Source organism: Harpegnathos saltator, unplaced genomic scaffold, assembly GCF_003227715.2.
Source record: "Harpegnathos saltator strain DR-91 unplaced genomic scaffold, Hsal_v8.6 scaffold49, whole genome shotgun sequence".
In the NCBI taxonomy this organism is placed as follows: domain Eukaryota; kingdom Metazoa; phylum Arthropoda; class Insecta; order Hymenoptera; family Formicidae; genus Harpegnathos; species Harpegnathos saltator.
Window position 1 is genome coordinate 186166 of NW_020230304.1, and position 17335 is coordinate 203500.

The following is a 17335-nucleotide window of genomic DNA, read 5'->3' on the forward strand; positions in this document are numbered from 1 at the left end:
GAGAAAACCGAGGAAACGCGCTCTCCTTTATGCGAGGAGAAGTTGCGCGTTTAATCCTACGTAGATTTCCGTGCTTGAGCGAGAGACGTCGTATAAAAGAACGGCGGCGGGAGAAAAGGGAAACCCAGCGAGAGAAGGGAAGGAAGGAAGGAAGGAAGGAAGGAAGAAAAGGCGGTTGCGATGAGGGGGGAGGACGAGGGGAAGGGGAGAGGCGGTGTGTTCAAGGCGGCGAGGCAGAGGCCCTTTTACGATGAGAATCGAGTGCGTGCGACCGCTTCTAATGCCGCGTCTGATTCCTCGCGGTTATTTACGGTGATTAATAAAGGAGCGTCGGGGAGGAGCGAAGCCGAATTAGCGGAGAACAGCAACAAGGGGACGCGCGATCGAATCCAACGTTTTGTGGTCCTCGATGTTGCGGGAGGAAGGGTCTCGCCAATGGCTCACTTATGCCCCGCATTATCGCCACAATGCGGGGGAGAGAGCTGGGTTAGGACGAAGGGCCGCCCAATTTATATCCATCTTGCCTTCCGGCACCCGCCGATTTGCGGATCCGCCAAGGCCCTACGGATGCGAGTAAAATTTTTTTTTCTGTGCACGAAGAGAGAGAGAGAGAGGAAGATGCACCCTCGAAAGTGGCGATTTCAATATTAACGACAAAGATCCCTCGGGATAACCAAAAAAGCTTGAAGATGCAGATTTGCAAGCATTATTAAACGAAAATCCAGCACAATGCACTTGAGAATTTGCCAGAGCATTAAATATTGATCGTATAACAGTTACATGAACGTTTACATGATATGGAAAAGATTGGTAAAGAAGAAAAATGGGTTCTACATCAATTATTGGAAAATGTCATCGCGAACCGCTTGAACATCTGCATCTCGTTGATCGCCAGACAAAAAATAAAGAGTTTTTCGTATCGAATTGTTACTCGAGATGGAAAATGAATCTATTTCGATAATCCCAAACGAAAAGAATCATGGGTTGATCCAGACCAACCAGCAACATTCGCTTCGAGGCGCAATATTCACGGTTCAAATATATTGCTATGTATTTGGTGGGATCAAGAAGGTGTCGTGCATTATGAATTGTTAAATCCGAATGAAACTGTCACCGCCGATAATTATACAAATTGCATTGCAGCAAAAATGATGACCAATTGCGAGTAAACGACGCAAAATAATCCCTCTTCACGACAATGCTCGACCTCGTGTTGCATTATCAGTGAAGCAAACGCTATTAAAGCTGGAATGGCAAGTCTTATCGCACCCCGCGTATTCTCCAGACATTGCTCTATCCGATCATCACTCGTTCCGGTCGGTGCAATATGCTCTAGAGGACACTTTCATCATTTCGAACAAGTGCGAAAATTTATTGAAAATTGGATCAACTCCAAAGAAGAGTCCTTTTATCGTCGGGGAATCTATCTCTCGCGAAAAAGATAAGAAAAAGTTGTATAAACAAGAGAAAATACTTTGATAAAGGTATTCTTCGTTCCGTTATATCTTGCTTAAGTAAATCAGTTCTTATGAAAAAGTATCCCTAAAAAATGACCTATCCTAATATAATTATGTGTATGTGATATATATGTATACCGAGAAGAGGCAGGATAGAACACACGTCGATAAAAGGTGCATTCGTGACTATAATTGCCCGGCGAAAAATAATTATAGTCGGGAAAATTAATTTCGTAGCGCTATAATATCAGTGATTATAACCTTTTGTGTACATATTATTATACAGTTTTTTTCTCTTCAGCGGAGAAAAATATGATTATCGTCGAGGCGGATTATAATTGTAGTGAAATTGCCCGTTTCCTCCACTCAGTGTACCGATAAGTATAATCCGGCATTGAAATTCACCGGTCATCGTTTAGCAGTCCGATCGGTTTTGGATCGAGACAACTCAGCAGGAGATCGCGAGACAGGACGCGATCCCCGATCGGCGACGGCTGCGTTCGTCGCGCGTTCGCCAGATCGAGCCGCGCCACTTTGGAAATAAAACGCGAAAACAAGAGAGGATGACAGGCAAATAAGAATCGCGGGGATTTATATCCGAGTGTAGGATATAAGAGATTCACAAAGACCGGCGGGTGAGAGCGAGCTGGCAAGCAGCCGGGGACTCGCTGAGTCGCGCAAGACGATTAGGAGCGGAACACGGAAAATTCGAAGGGCGACGGCGGCGGCGGCGGAGAGAACGAGAGAACGAGAGAGAAATTCTTTGAAGGCATGAGCGATATCCATATTGTAAGTCGCGTAAACCCCGCCGTAAACCCGGCACGAATGCGCCACTGATACCACCTCGCGCAGGAGAAGGACAGAGAGAGAGAGAGAGAGAGAGAGAGAGAGGGGGGGGGGGGAGAGAGAGAGAGAGAGAGAGAGAGAGAGAGAGAGAGAAGAGGGAGGAGAGAGAGAGAGAGCGAAAGAGGAGAAGAATTTTGAAGAGGGAAGAAATAGCGGCGGAGCGCCGCCATGACAGTCCGAGGCGGTCCACAAAAATAAAAGTACCTTTTCATGTCAGTGTGGGAATAAAAGATGTCCCGTTTCCTTCCTTTCGTAGAAATAACCCGACCCGGCTGAGCGCACGTTGGATATCGCCGGCAGCTCGCGGGGCCTTGTAACGTTAGCGAAACGAACGAACGGAGGAGTAGGACGGAAGGGTGGGAGGGAGGGAGGGACGTAGGGGGGCGAAAGCGTAGAAGCGCACGTACGTGTATAGAAATATTTCGTCGGGTCGCGTCGAAACAGTTGAAACGTTGACAATGACGCTAACGTTTATAAAAGAGGGAAACTGACTAATGGAGAATGAAGCTCCCTGTGACCTGGGGGAGTCATCAATTTGCGGAAATATAGGGCGAACAAGAGCACCGGTCAATCGCAAGTACCGGAGTGAACGGAAGAGAGAAAAATGGCCGGCCGCGCTTTTTAATGACGATAACGAGGCGCGATGGAGCGGCCCAAGAGAGGAACGCGATTACTTCCGGGAATATTTTAGAAAAATTGCACTTAGAGAGAGGGGGCGAAGGAAGAAGAGAGAAAGAGAGAAATTTAATAAACTTCGGGGGACGCAATAAAGTCCATAAATAGCAGAATGTGACATCTCATAAAATCCTTAAAGTAAAAGAAGCTGCAATCCGTCATCGCGGCAGCGAAAGGGGCTGCGAAACTGAAACGGCCATGTCGGTGCATCAATTCCTAATACCCACCGGAACTGCGTCGGTAGGAAACATAAAAAAGAGGGAAACGGAATAAAAAGCAGAGAAGGAGAAGGAGGAGGAGGAGGAGCAGCGAGAAAAGAAACTATGGCGGAAAGGTCAAACGACACCTGAAAGCGCCCTTTCGACGTGCGGCAGGCAGCGTCTAACGGCGCAACGTGGGGATTTAATACCGCGTAATTCTCCGAGTTACGTAAGACGATTAAAAAGGAAAAAGAAAAGCAGGGTTCAGAGAGAAAGCACACGACGCGAAATGGCGCAACGAGCGGGCTTCGCCGGGATCGCGGACGGGTAAACGGAAAATTACGTAAAATGCGATCCTTCGCGAGCAGAAGCCGAACGGCGCGACGCGGCGCGGCGCGGCGCGGCGCGGCCGCGTGAATTCCGATTGATTTAACCGCGAGCGAACGGCCACATTAATTCTGCGCGCTGCGTAAGACGTGGAAAAATCGAGCATAGAGGGGCGGAGGGAAGAAGGAGAAAGACAGAGAGAGAGAGAGAGAGAGACCTCGCGGACAGCGAAAAGGTAATTTGATGAAATATCGCGGACCTTCGGGCGCGCCGCCGCCGGCAGACGACGCGGAAAGTCGCATTAATTTAAGGGCGATTGTAATGTCGGCGGAAGAGAAGATTATTCGAACTTCGCCAATTGTGTGTCGCGCTATGTATATATAGTATATATATATATATATTATATATATATATAGTATGTATACACGAGCTATACATACACACATATATATCTTGACACGCTCGCGATGGCAAAAGTGGACCTCGCAGAATCGTCGCCAAGATTAATAATATTTGCGTAGTCATACCGACTTTCCATTATTTTTGCAACTTGCGTCTCCGTCGCACGGACCATCATTATTCTTCCCATCCTCTTTAAAAGTTATTTCTGTTTTTGCCGGGTTTGAAGGCGGCTCTATTTATAATCCATTTTCGTTATTTTCAACCTTGTTTTCTCCCTCCCTCCCTCTCTCTCTCTCTCTCTCTCTCTCTCTCTCTCTCTCTCCCTCTCTCTCCTTCTCTTTCTCTATCCTCCTCTTTCTCGCTGTACTGAGCGATTTCGCTCAATTCGCAAAATTGATTCGCTTTCTCAGCGATAAGTGCGCGCACGTTCGTAAAGGATAATCGTGGTGACAATTTCACGTAAAACCGCGTCCGTGCCGTCGCTTGTTTCCAGCAAAGAAATACACAAAAATGTATCCTTCACCGCGATTTTATTGGGTTTTTAAAATAGGAATTTATAGCAAGTGGAAATGGGAGACGGAGTATTTTTTACAAGCGTTTTCTCGAACGAGGATTGAAGCAATCCGTAGAACGAAGTTCCATAAAATTGATCGCGAGCGGATATTCTCGGAGCCGTGAGGAACGCGAAGAAAATGTTTCAAGTAAACATTTCATGATGTTTGATGCTATTTACAGATGTAGTTATATTTTTCAAATATATCATTTCAAAAAAGTAAAAAAAATAATAAAAGAAATTAAGAAAATATTATACGTGTCTCTAATTTCGAGCTGTTTCCACATTTCGGAGACCCATCCAGATCGACGAGGGACACAACCTTGTATTTTCTTGCAAATAGAAACGAGAAGGACGATTCTCGCATCGCGGGAAGCGTCTCCGCGCTTCGAATTAGACACGCGAAGAATTGTCATTAATTCGTCATCAACGCGCCGTGATATCGCCCGGAGAGACAGATCGCGAGTGCCCTTCTCCTCCCGCCCCTTTTTTATTTTTCGAAATATTCGACCCACATTCGAGTTACTTCCAAAACGTACGACACAGATATCGCATTTGCCGGCATAAACCGTTTCTTGGCGAGCGAACTAAAGGATGTCCTCGGAATTATTACTTAACTTGCACCCTTTCTCTCGAGAGAACACGCGCGATAGGGCAGCATGAACTGGAGCACACTCTACGAATTTAGCGCGCTACTCTACTCTCTCTCTCTCTCTCTCTCTCTCTCTATCTATCTATCTATCTCTCTGTCTCTCCTCGTCTGGCGAACGTCGCGGGATTTTAAATGTCACGCTGGGGGATCGAAATTTTTCTCGTTACCCCCTCGTCCTTCCTTCCTTCGTTAAGACACCGCTCAGCGTAGCCGAGCCATTTTTTAATGACGCCTGCGGTGCTCTCACTCGTTAATTTTGCAACGAGCTTTGAGGACGAGCACATAATGGCCATAAATAAAGCGGGGAGCGCCGTGTATTTGGAATTCTGGCGGGGGACGAGTGGGTTGTCGCCCCTGGGGAGGGAAGGTGGGGGGCGGGGGGGAAGCGCGGGAGGTTGATGCGAACCCTCGGGGGAGGGCAATTCCGGGGATGTCAAGCACCACCATCAGTCTCCCGCCTTGAAGCATTCCTGTCTTCGAGTGCATCCTCCACGCGAGCAGTCGTAATTCAGTTACACTTACCTGTAATTGTTGTATACTTGGAGGATTCAATTCTCGAATCCGCGCAGCCGTGGCAGATTTCATTAAAACGCGCCGCTTAATTTGTCGCTTCGTACCTCGCGATGCACCTTGCGTCGCCTCATTACGGCCGACAAATATCCGTACTCCAAGAGAGATAGGGAGAGGAAGGGAGAGAGAGAGAGAGAGAGAGAGAGAGAGAGAGAGAGAGAGAGAGATGAGCAAAATAATCCTGAAATTTGAAGAACGAGGTCATGAATTATCCGCGTCCGGAGTGGTGGAGAAAAAGAGCGACGCGACACGACGAGAGCTCGAAGATACGACGGGGGAGGCACGTTCGAATGTTCCGGGCGACGCTAAGTACACCCGCGGAAGAGATTTCTCTCTCTCCTTCCTCTCCCCGTCGAGAATTTTTAATTAGCGTGACACATTCCGCAGCGTCGCCGTAAGATACCGCCGCGGCCGAGACCATTGTCACAGGGACCGCCGCGCGCGCATTACGCAGTCAGCCGGCATCGGAGGGCTTCGACAAAGTGTTATTCCATCTGATTCGGCGGTTACGGCCGCAGGATCGCGCGCACGCGTCCGGAGAAATGGGTTTAAAAATCCATCGAGAAACGCTTATCCACCGTACGTGCCGGGCACGACCGGCGGGAGGGGCGGAGGGGAAAGTTTACAAATGACAAATAACGAGTGAGGGAATGGAGCTTCGTTCACCTCCCCCCCCCCCTCTCTCTCTTTCTCTCTCTCTCTCTCTCTCTCTCTCTCTCTGTGCGGAAAAATTCATTCACGCGTCACGAATTGAAACATAGAGTCGCGTATGCGACAAAAATAGCGCCTGTTAAGGGAGAGAAAAAGAAAGAGATAAAAAGAGGGAGAGAGGGTGACCCGTTTCGTCTTATATTTTATTTACGCGCGAGTGACAAGCGATATGAGGGCAACGAGCGCAACGAGCAACGCGAATGACGAATGCAATTCGACGACGATGACGACGGCGGCGGCGGGAAGGGAGGAAGGAAGGTGGAGTCCGAATAAAAATTCAATCGAACAATGCGCGAATCGGGCGCGCCGCCACGGAGGTGTAACCCCTCGCGAATCGCGTTTCGCGAATTTTCCCGACCGCCGTCCGCCGCGCTGTCGCACCTCGGATATGCGAGCCATCGCGCGAGACCCTCGATAATAGGGTTAAATCGACGGAAATTTATGGACGCCGCCTCTCCGCACACCGTTCGTCCCTGCGGCGAAATAAAGAGAGGACAGTCGCAAGGAAGGGAAAGGGGAGGGCGAAGGAACGGGAAAGGGAGAGCGTACGAGGGTGCGAGAGATAGAGAGAGAGAGAGAGACAGACAAAAAAGGGGACAAAGCGCGGCGGACGCGCGCGCGATCAAATTCATCATGTCCGCATATTTTATGCAGCGAGGCCACGTCGAAAGTTTACGTTAAATTAACCGTCGTGCTACGGGCTCATTGCGGAATGCCGGAGAAGCAGCAGACGATGGGCTCGGAAGGAGGAGGAGGGGAGGAGGAAGGACGAAATTGCCCGGTATCGGGTCGTTAAAAGGCAATTTGTTAAAGCGGTCCTTTCATAGTGGTGCCGTAACACGCGAAGGTATTTTCCCGCACTTTCGCCGTCCGCCGAAAAAAGGGAAACTCTCGGCCATCGAGTGGCCGTGTGTGTGTATGTGTGTGTGTGTGTGTGTGTGTGTGTGCGCGTCTACGCGCGTCGCGCGCATATTATCTGCGACGGATGGTTTTCCTTCCCGCACTTGCGGCGGTTCCGTCGGCATCCGCGTTTAAAAATGAACGCCCGGATGACGAGCGAGCGAGCGCGCTGGTAATTCGATTTGACGCGCGTCTAATGCGATATTAAATAGATACGTCACACATCAGTCGACGTCGCCCGTTCCCTGCAAATCGTAGCCTCTGCGATCCGCCATTTAACCGGCGCGTGAAATGACAGGCGACGTCGGTGGCTCCCCAAAAATAGCGGATTCGCCGAAACGTCATTATCATTCGGCGTGAAAGCTACGCCGCGCGAAATTATACGCGGGACGTCGGGACGTATCGAACAAAGCGCTAATATAATTCACGCGACGAACGGAGAAACACACACACACACACACACACACACACATATATATATATATATACATATATATATACTTTATATACATATATATATATATATGTATATAAAGGGAGGGCGAAAGAGAAAGCGCACGCTCATATTTTATATTAAATCAAGGCGGACGCGTTCTGCGCGGGTCCGCCGCCGCGGCAGCAGCGGAATACCGGAAAAAAATGACGAATCGCATCCCGTATCCCGGATATTAAAGGCCGTGGGCTTCATCGCGTCCCGGCAGTTTTATAATAAAATAACAGGAGCGCGACAGGACATTTATTAAGGAACTCTCGGCCGGGCGAGCGCGCCATGGAAAAGAGAGGATCCTCGGGCGACGTTCGCGTCAAAAGCTCGCGGCGTGCTCGCCGGTGCCGCGTGCGCATGTCCGCGCACGACGTGAGACGTTAAATAACGTTAAGTAAGATTTTTACTTATCGGTGCATACGCACACGATGTCAGCTGCGATTTTCGTCGGGGGACAATGAACCGTCGAGCGGTATATCCGACGATGTCAAAGATAGCCGCCGCGTCTCACCGCGCGGAAACGCCAAGTGCGCCTCGTCGAGAGAGAGAGAGGGGGGGGGGGCGAGAGGAAGAGAAGGAAGGGGTAGGGAGGGGGGGAAGAGTGCGGGAGGAGAAGCTAATTCTGGGATATGGAGCATAATACGATCAATTATGTTTACCAGCCAAATATAGATTTCAGCCATCGAAAAACCGATAATGTCGTTAGCGCCGGCCGTGTCCGGCATTCGTTTAATGCGGCGAACGCGATACCCAACCGCGTCGGTTTTGATGCCGCAAGTTAGTGGTCGTGTTATCCGTGCGTGCGTGTGCCCGTGCGCGCATATCGCGGCCGAAGGAACGATGAACGTAGCGCGCGGCCGGGCGTCGATGGAACTCATCGGGATGTGTCAAAATGCGGCGCGCTTTGATCCTCGGCTCACCGCCCGTGTCGAATTTACGGCCGCTCCGGATTTCGCCGATGATATTTATAATATTCGCGGTGGCGCCGCGCAAATTTTTCATCCGCCCGGACGCACTCGGAGAGAATTCCCGCCGCCACCGCCGTCGCGGTCGCCGCGCGACGCCGCGCCGGTCCGCGTGATTATCGGCGGAGCGGCTTCGATTTATCGCGATAACGCGGCTTTCGCGCACGAGCTGGCGCGAAGTTTCGCGGTTAAATCGAGCGTGACGCGGCGACGACCGCGGGTGGGCCGCCGGGCGGAAGAAGAAAAAAGGAGAGACGGGCTGGAAGGAGGAGAGGATATCGATACGAAGAGAGAGAGAGAGAGAGAGAGAGAGAGAGAGAGAGAGAGAGAGAGAGAGAGAGAGAGAGAGAGAGAGAGCGTCGTGGCTCCTTTACGTCGGTAAATACGATACGGCGGACACGCGTGAGAATGCGACCGATTGTTCCAGCCGGCGATCCATCGACTGTGCTCTCACGATTATCGATGTTTTTACGCACTGCCACATTGCCATTATGGCGGCTGCAGTACGACGCCGCCGCCGCCGCCGGTGGCGTCTACTAATCGCCACGCGAACCGGCAAAATTGTAATCGGCGGGAATTTGTAGACGAGCTAAATTAATTTGAGATTCCTTCATTTAGGCCATGTCGTTTATCCGGCTCGAAGCTATTAGAGAGAGGGAGGGGGAGGAGAAAAGGGGATCGCATCGAGAGTGACTTGTAGCTCGAACCGAACGTATCGTGTGTGTAATAGGATTTCCTTTATGCAGGAAACAGAATTTTCTCACAGCCGGTTAATCGAGCGATTTCGAATTCCCCGCTCGACGCGCGGTCTCTTCGGCTCTCGAGTAAGAAATGATGTATTTTTTTTTCCAGTCCAACAGGACGTCCGCAGCCCGAGAGGCAGTTCTCCGGGCGCTGTGTGTTGTTCCGCTCGCACATAAGAAAATATGGTCACTCCGCTGGAAGCTATAAGCAAGCCAGTTTCCTCGTCTTCGCAATGCGCGGACGTAACGAAGCGCAGGAATTATTTCTTATCCCTGTCGTTCCAGAAATTGCTCGACGTGGTCACCCGGGCGCCGAGGGTGGGGGGAAGCTGAGAAAGAAAGAAGGAGAGACATTTCTGTCGGTTTCCCGGCGAAATCCCGAGAAAGAAATTCTCCAGTTGAGAAATAGCATTTTATTGTAATTTTCACGAAACTCCCGTTGTTATAGAGATAAAAGAAGACAGCGAGAAAGAAGAGAGAGAGAGAGAGAGAGAGAGAGAGAGAGAGAGAGAGAGAGAGAGAGAGAGAGAGAGAGAGAGAGAGGATATACTCGCGATATACGCCGTGCGTTCTCGCGGGATAATTGAAATAATCGTTAACGGGAGGAGAAAAAGAGCGAAAGAGGGGCGACACAGCGGGAAAAATTCCAGCGACGCGTTTATTCCCCGCACTTATCCCTCGCGCTTATCCACCGACGGTGGCGTAAAGCGGCGGCAATCAAAAGTGCATTTTCACTTAACCCGTTGCGCTGCGAAACGCGGCAGCTTTGAGAAGCGGCGTCGCGCTCTCGCATATTGACGCCGGCCATTAAAATTTACAACGTGACTCACGGATCGCGTCTCTCTCTCTCTCTCTCTCTCTCTCTCTCTCTCTCTCTCTCTCTCTCTCTCTGGCCGAATATCGAATTAAGAGTAATTCGCCGGCTGGCTTCTCCGGCGGCAATTGCCCGGCCAGCCGGCGAAAAGAAGCGCGAGACGCGTGGATTAATTGATTTCGTTTCTGCGAGACCGCGCGAGAGAGACGGGAAATTCAGCGCCTCTGAGGAGAAGTCTCGCGACAAATTAGAAATTTCTCCCCCCGCGCCTCTCTCTCTCTCTTCGCATCTCTTTCTTTCTGCGCGCCTTTCTCCCTCGGCGCGACCCTCCCTCCATCGCGCGCCCCGTTCCTTCGGGAAACACCGTTTCCTAGGCAATTAAGATTGTTAATCGGCATCTTTTCACAGCCACTCGAACGGGAAACCCCTCTTGTTTTCGGCCCGGCGCGACAGTGTCACCGGCGCGGCGTACCCGCGAACAATGCGGCCACGGGGCGAACGCCATTATTCGAATGAAAATTTAATTCGCCGCCCGCGCGACGAGAAGAACGTGTCAAGAAATTAATACCTTGTTTATAAACGTCGTAAACGTCGTCCTCGCGTTCGTGACAGGCAACCACCTGTTTACCTGACGTTATCGTCATCATCGTCGACGCACGTTCGCCGCAGATTCTCTCCACCTCTCTCGCTCTCCCCGCCTCCCTGTAGTCGAGTGTGCACGGTGTATTCCGTGGATTACACGCTATTCTCTCGGTATATTCCCGGCGGTTCGAATCGCTCGAGCATCCTCGGGAAAGAGAGCCGCGCGCGGCGTCTTGTTCGCCTCCGTCAGCGTCTCGCGGCTCCTTTGATGTTCCTTCCCTTCTGGTGACGTCATTCGGATGTCGCGAGTCTCGCAAAAGGGAGATCGCGATCTCGGCGAGTCGCGCGCGCCCAAGCTTTGTCGTTTATTCGACGGAAACGTCACGTCGCGTCGCGTCGCGTCGCATCCCGTGAGCGATTCTTCGTGAATTTTTGAAACGCTCAACTGGCGCGTCGCTATTATGAGAGCCGCGAGTTCGCGCGCGCGCGCGACTACGTTCGCTTTGTTCGCGCGCATCGAGGCGCAGCGAGCCCGTCGCGAAACGATTGCTTTCTGACATGTGAAATATGCAGCGGCTCACTCCTGCAAGGCTCTCCGTACTGGTCGTGCTATTACGAGCTACCTGATTTTCGATATCAACTAGCCAGCGCGTTGCTCGGACGTGGCACTACAGGTCAGATGATAACTCGCGGCCTCGACCACTGCCGGCCAATTCTTTGCAGCCGGAGCAAACGCGCGCGCGCACCAGCCGAGAGTGAATTTCTCGCGTCACGGTGCTCGACACGGTGCCTCGCATAATGCCGGCCGAGTTTTCGGAATCATGCGCATACCATTTAGGAAAGATGACGGATTGTACGGGAATCCCCGCGCAATCGTAATTCTTCGAACGAGGTACGCGCGCAGCTTTTTACACGATGAAGGCTACCCTCGATTCTCGAGTGTAAAAAATATTATGGGGTGTAAGCCAGGTCTCTCGATATACAGGGTGAGGCATTTATAATGATAATGACAAATGTCTCGTAAAATATGCATGCTATGGAAAAATGTTTCGGGCAAGATTTGTTTGGTATTAAAGGAAACACGGGATGGCACTACCAGTCTTGTTACAAATGGCGCTCTATTGCGGGGTAAGCAAAAGTCGATTTTATTCTCAAACTCGCATTTTGCCTTGTTTCATGTGAAAGTGAGAATAAATATAAATACTTTTTATTCGGAGCATTTTTTTATAAAATGTAAATTTCAATCGAGATAATCGGCTTCGAAGACGGATAATTCGTTTCATCGCGTTTAAAAAATGTTTTAATAATTCGGTAAAAAGTCATAAGATGATTTCTGTCAAGATATCGATTAGCGTACATGCGTTCCCATTTTGGATATTTTTTCCCATAAATAACAATCACACCAATTATTTCTCCTTTGCAAAACGAACCATTTTATTACGAATTCAAAAGAATATCATTATACAGGATACTCAGCACTGAATCTTATTTTTAGATTTCAATGATTTTTCGTTGTGCAATCACAATCCTTATAAACACGACTTTTAAATGATGTTATTTAAATAATATCTACCACTACTATATATATACATATATCTACGCGAAGCAAGGTCCATCCCACATTTCTCGGCGAATTATAGTGCGAAACAAGGCGTATTATTATAGCGTATTATTGTACAATTTCACACGAGTTTTTAACTTCCTACCAAACCGTACAATAATTTAATGTAATCAAAGAATAAATTATTTGAAACAATTACCATTTTCACTCCGAAATCTTTTTAATAATTAGCAACTTCATAGACATTTATGAAAATATCATAAAAACGAATCATCCGTCCTTAAAGTCGATAAAATCGGAAAATTACATTTTATGAAAAGAAGCTCTGATAAAAAAATATCTATTTCTACTCCTTTTTTCAGCTGTCTAATGTAATTATTTCAAATTGAAATATTTTCCCGTTTTGTGTTTTTTTTTTTTTTAAGTATTGGAGCTTCTTAAAATGCCATTTAATATGATTCATTAGTGCACATAATCTTAAAAATAACAACTGATACAATTAGCGACGAAAAGTTATATTCGACACTGCATTCGATATGAATTCCAACAAGGAAAAAATACTGCTAAAGCATTTGAATCAATTTGCTGTGTTCTTGGAGAAAATATCGTGTCCCACAATACATGCAACTATTGGTTTCATCGCTTTAAAGACCGCTCTAAAGGTGATTCTGACGTGAGTGATCCTCCGCGCTGTGGAACGCCGCGAAAGCTTGAGGCCAACAGTTTGGAAACGTTTTTGAATGAAAACCCGTCCCAACGCGGATAAAACTTGCAGAACAGTCCGGAGTTGACCAAGCAACAGTTTCAAAGCGACTACGTGAAATGGGAAAAATTCGGCTCGACAAAAATAAATGTCTTATGAATTGTCGCGAAACAGCATTAAGTATGTGCATTCCACTGCTTTCCAAACAGCGCAAAAAATACTGTTTGTCGAAGACTATTATTGGCGATGAAAATTGGGTCATGTATGACGATCAGGCAAAATCAAGTATTCACATCAAAAAAGTTCTCTCGTGTATTCGGTGAGGAGCGAAAAATTATGTGCACCAATGAATCATAACGAATGGCGTTTTGGAAAGTTCAATACCAACTTTAGAAAGACAAAACGAGACGGGAAAATATCTCAATTTAAAATAATTACATTGGAGGGCTGGAGAAAAACTACAACTATTTTGCATACACCTAATGTAATATATGCAGTTGAAAATTAACGTTCGGAAAGGCGACAGACGCATTCCAGCCGAGGACCCTCTTCTCTTATCTTGCTCATCGAAATTTTCGACCTATCAACTTACAAATCCGACAACCTTACCGCATGTTCCTGATCGTACACGCGGACACGTGTCGTGACGAGGGCACACGCGACCGGCGCGAACGCGCGCCAGGCGAAACGCCAAGGAGAATGGCGTTTGTTTCACCCCATACGTCGATTTTTTTGCCGAGATTACGGACGTTTGATACGTCGGCGTTTTCAAAAGCGCGCCGAGCGGCGGCACGCGCGCGTGCATCAACATTGTAAAAGACGCTCGCTCGCGCGCGCGCGCGCCGCCTGTTTGACGCGTCTCTCTTCCGATTCCGAGACGCGCGCTGCGCCAAAGGAACGCGCACCGCGCGTCTTGTGACTCGCCGCCGTTCGTTTATATCCCCGAGTGGAAAGGTCCTAGCGACGTGCGGCAAATTGTATTCTGCGATGCTGACATCGCGCCGCTTCCGATAAACGCGCGAGATACACGGCGCCGCGGTCTAATGGGAGAATCTAAGGGATTTTCAGGAGACGATTTTCCTTGTTGGGTAAGGAAACGTATACGATAACAATATGCGCGCTGAAACGACAATAATATGACGTATTCATCTGATGGATGCCGCTGAAGATCGTGCGAATTTAAGTACAATTGTAGGATCACCGGATGGATGGGGAAGGCAGAAGAGGGGCAGAAAAAGCAAGCTATTAATATTTATGTGTACTGAAAAGATGTCAAAGTGTGAGATTGTGTTGGGGTGGCTCAGTTGCTCTTCATTTAGCCGAGCTATTGGAACAAACCGTGAGTGTCGTAGCAGGCTTTTCTGGAGATATTCTTCCTTGGACAATTAGAAAAGACGAATACACAAGAAGTGGAACGATAGGATAACGCGATAATAAGGAAACGGCGGATGCATTTCGCGAAACGAGCCGAGGAAAGAAACATGATGTTGAAATTATTATGCAAACTGGTGCTAACATAATCGCTTTAGCGTTCACCGAACGGCATTCCGACCGAAAAGGAAGCGATCAGGGAAGTTTTCAGCGAGTTGGGGGGAAGCGCTCAAGAAATGTTTTTAGTCCAAATGAACGCTGTGCCATGTTGTTCCCTCTCTCTCCCTCTCTCTCAAATACGCTAAATTTCTCAATAACTTGCGGACAACTCCCGTCTGCTTCGATCTATCCCCGCGGCAGACACCCAGAGTGCTTTCTGGACATTTGCCCTGCTGCTTTGCACATTTTATAATCGCTTGAGGAGCCACGAACACTTTTACTAATCGCTCGCAAAGAGCTTCGCTAGACATTTCCAACATGCTCCGTAAAGATTCGTGTCTGCTCTTCTCCCTGACGTCCCAAGTGGGCTGTAATCAGCTTCCAGCAAGTTACGCAGCCACGCTAGCTCGTGTTAGGCTTGCAATATCTTCTTCCCCGCTTCTTTCCTCCGGATGCTTGAACGAGCGCGTGCTCGTTTTAACGCTCATATAAAACGTCCCTTCTTCGAGCGGGATGATGTCATCAGCAGGATCTGCCGGTCACCAGTGGTCCACCAGTGCATCACGATTGTTGATTATTCGACCAAATTGGGAGGATATACTGTGTTCGAAAAGTTCCGAGAATATTCTCATTTAAATTGCATCAACCGTATCGAAGAAACTGTTCTTTTAGATTGATAGGACTGTTTCTGACACGTGTCTAAAAAAAATTACGCGTCGTTACCATTGAACATTGTTTTGAGTCGATAGAGGAGATAAAAGAGAATTCGCTGCGGGTCCTAAGGCTGTACCGAAAATGGACTGTAATAGGTGCCTCGAGGATTGGAAAAAACGTTGGCATAAGTGTATATTGCGGTGAAAGGGGATTACTTTGAAGGGGATATCGTAAATCTGGATGATCAAATACATACTTTTACATTTTATTCAAAATTTCTCGGTACCTTCTGAACACGGTATATTAAGTGTTGCTTTTTTTTCGTTCGATTTTTTATCTGATGTTTTACGTTGTGAGTTGGACGTTTTCCGAATAAAAGTTGAAAGAGCGATGCCAAGTGAACGATACACTGAAAAATTAGTCGATTTCCTCTCGAGCTGGAGAGGTACATAAATTTCTGATTAATCTACGATTAAAAGCGCGATCCCGACGAGGGAAACGGAATCGTATCAGTCGTAAAAGCCGCACGGTTCTTTTTTACCTCTTGCATTTTTTACTCCTGTACAACTCGCCGCCATTGTTAACTTTTCATATTCCGGTTGCGGCGGGTTACATTATCAAGAGTTACTCCGACATTGAGGAACTAGCCGGAGCGTTCGCCTCGCGGTATAACGCCGCCTCTATCCCTCTCGTCCTTACAAAAGCTTAAAAGAATTAATCAGAAACTATCGGTTAAACGAGGGAAGACCGCGTCAATTCTCCCGGAGTTTGTACGAAAGTTGGATGAAAGAGCGAATTACACGAGACTGTCGTCAACGAGCTCTTCGATTTCGAGCGCCGCGCGCGACGATACATCCCCTCGTTCGCTCGTTCGTCCCCCCGCGCGCGCGCGACCCACCTTTGATATTTCAATTACCAGTCGCTGTTACTCTCCTCCGACTAACATTTATCCTCGACGACAGAGAGCAGCGCGCTGAGGAAAAACAGCTCGCGCGAAAACTGCTATTCCAATTATCCGTGTCTAGTCTAATTCTCCCCTAGCAGGATCTCTCTCTTACCCTCTCTCTCTCTCTCTCCCCCTCTCTCTCTCTCTCTCTCTCTCTCTCTTTCTGAAGGCGTGTTGTGCTCGCGTAACGTTTAATGTACGCACGCACGCACGCACGCACACATTTCCACGCAGACTTTCCTCTGATCTCGCTCTGTGTCTCATGTACTTACAGAAACAAACGGCCTGAGGATGCTGGAGCTGGTGGTGCCGGAGCACGTGGTGCGCGGACAAAATATACGCCTCGAGTGCAACTTTAATCTGGACGGCGAGACGCTGTACTCGGTCAAGTGGTACAAGGACGGCAACGAGTTCTACCGATACGTACCCCAGGACAAGCCACCTGTTCTGGTGTTTCCCCTGCCCGGTGTTACCGCGAATGTAAGGATTCTTTATTCTCTCTTGCTCTTCCAGTCTGCTCCTCCCCTCCCTCCCTTGCTCGCCTACGTCTCTATGCGTCCCGGTCTCATTTCTCTTCTTTAGCTTTACTAATGAAATCGAAGTGTCCAGCAGCGGAATAATTCAAGTAACGCGAGATCCGCGTTGAAAGATGGACACTCTCTCTCTCTCTCTCTCTCTCTCTCTCTCTCTCTCTCTGTCTGTCTGTCTGTCTGTCTGTCGCGCGCGTCTTCTCGCGCTCCTCGTTCTCCTCCTCCTCCTCCTCCTCGACCAGTCTCTCCGGACCAGGCTCTTCCATGGCGCTCGGCCGCTGGCCGAAGACGAAGTTGGGCAGACCGGCGGAGCAGCCGCGAGAGTGTGTTCCCGTGTGAATCCGTAATTTGCGAGATTCATTTCGAGAGCGTGACGACTCTCCGTGCGACGCTCGAACGCCTCGTCGCGCCGTTCTCGCTCTCGCCATGCGACGACCGTCTCTGTCGGGCGATTCTCGCGTCGCCTTGAAGCGTAAACGACGCGCGCGAGTCCCGGAGATTCAAGTCCCGGGGAAGGAGCCGATAGTAAT

At 48.9% G+C, this 17335-nt stretch overlaps 1 protein-coding gene across 1 annotated transcript in view; it reads left to right on the top strand.

Annotated features, from left to right (window-relative positions):
- LOC105187702 (uncharacterized) overlaps positions 1 to 17335 on the top strand; it is a 145930-nt gene that overhangs the window by 117321 nt on the left and 11274 nt on the right. The window contains exon 2 of the mRNA XM_011148675.3: positions 16550 to 16755. Within this exon, the coding sequence (XP_011146977.1) occupies positions 16550 to 16755 (206 nt within the window). The remainder of the gene's footprint in view (positions 1 to 16549; positions 16756 to 17335) is intronic.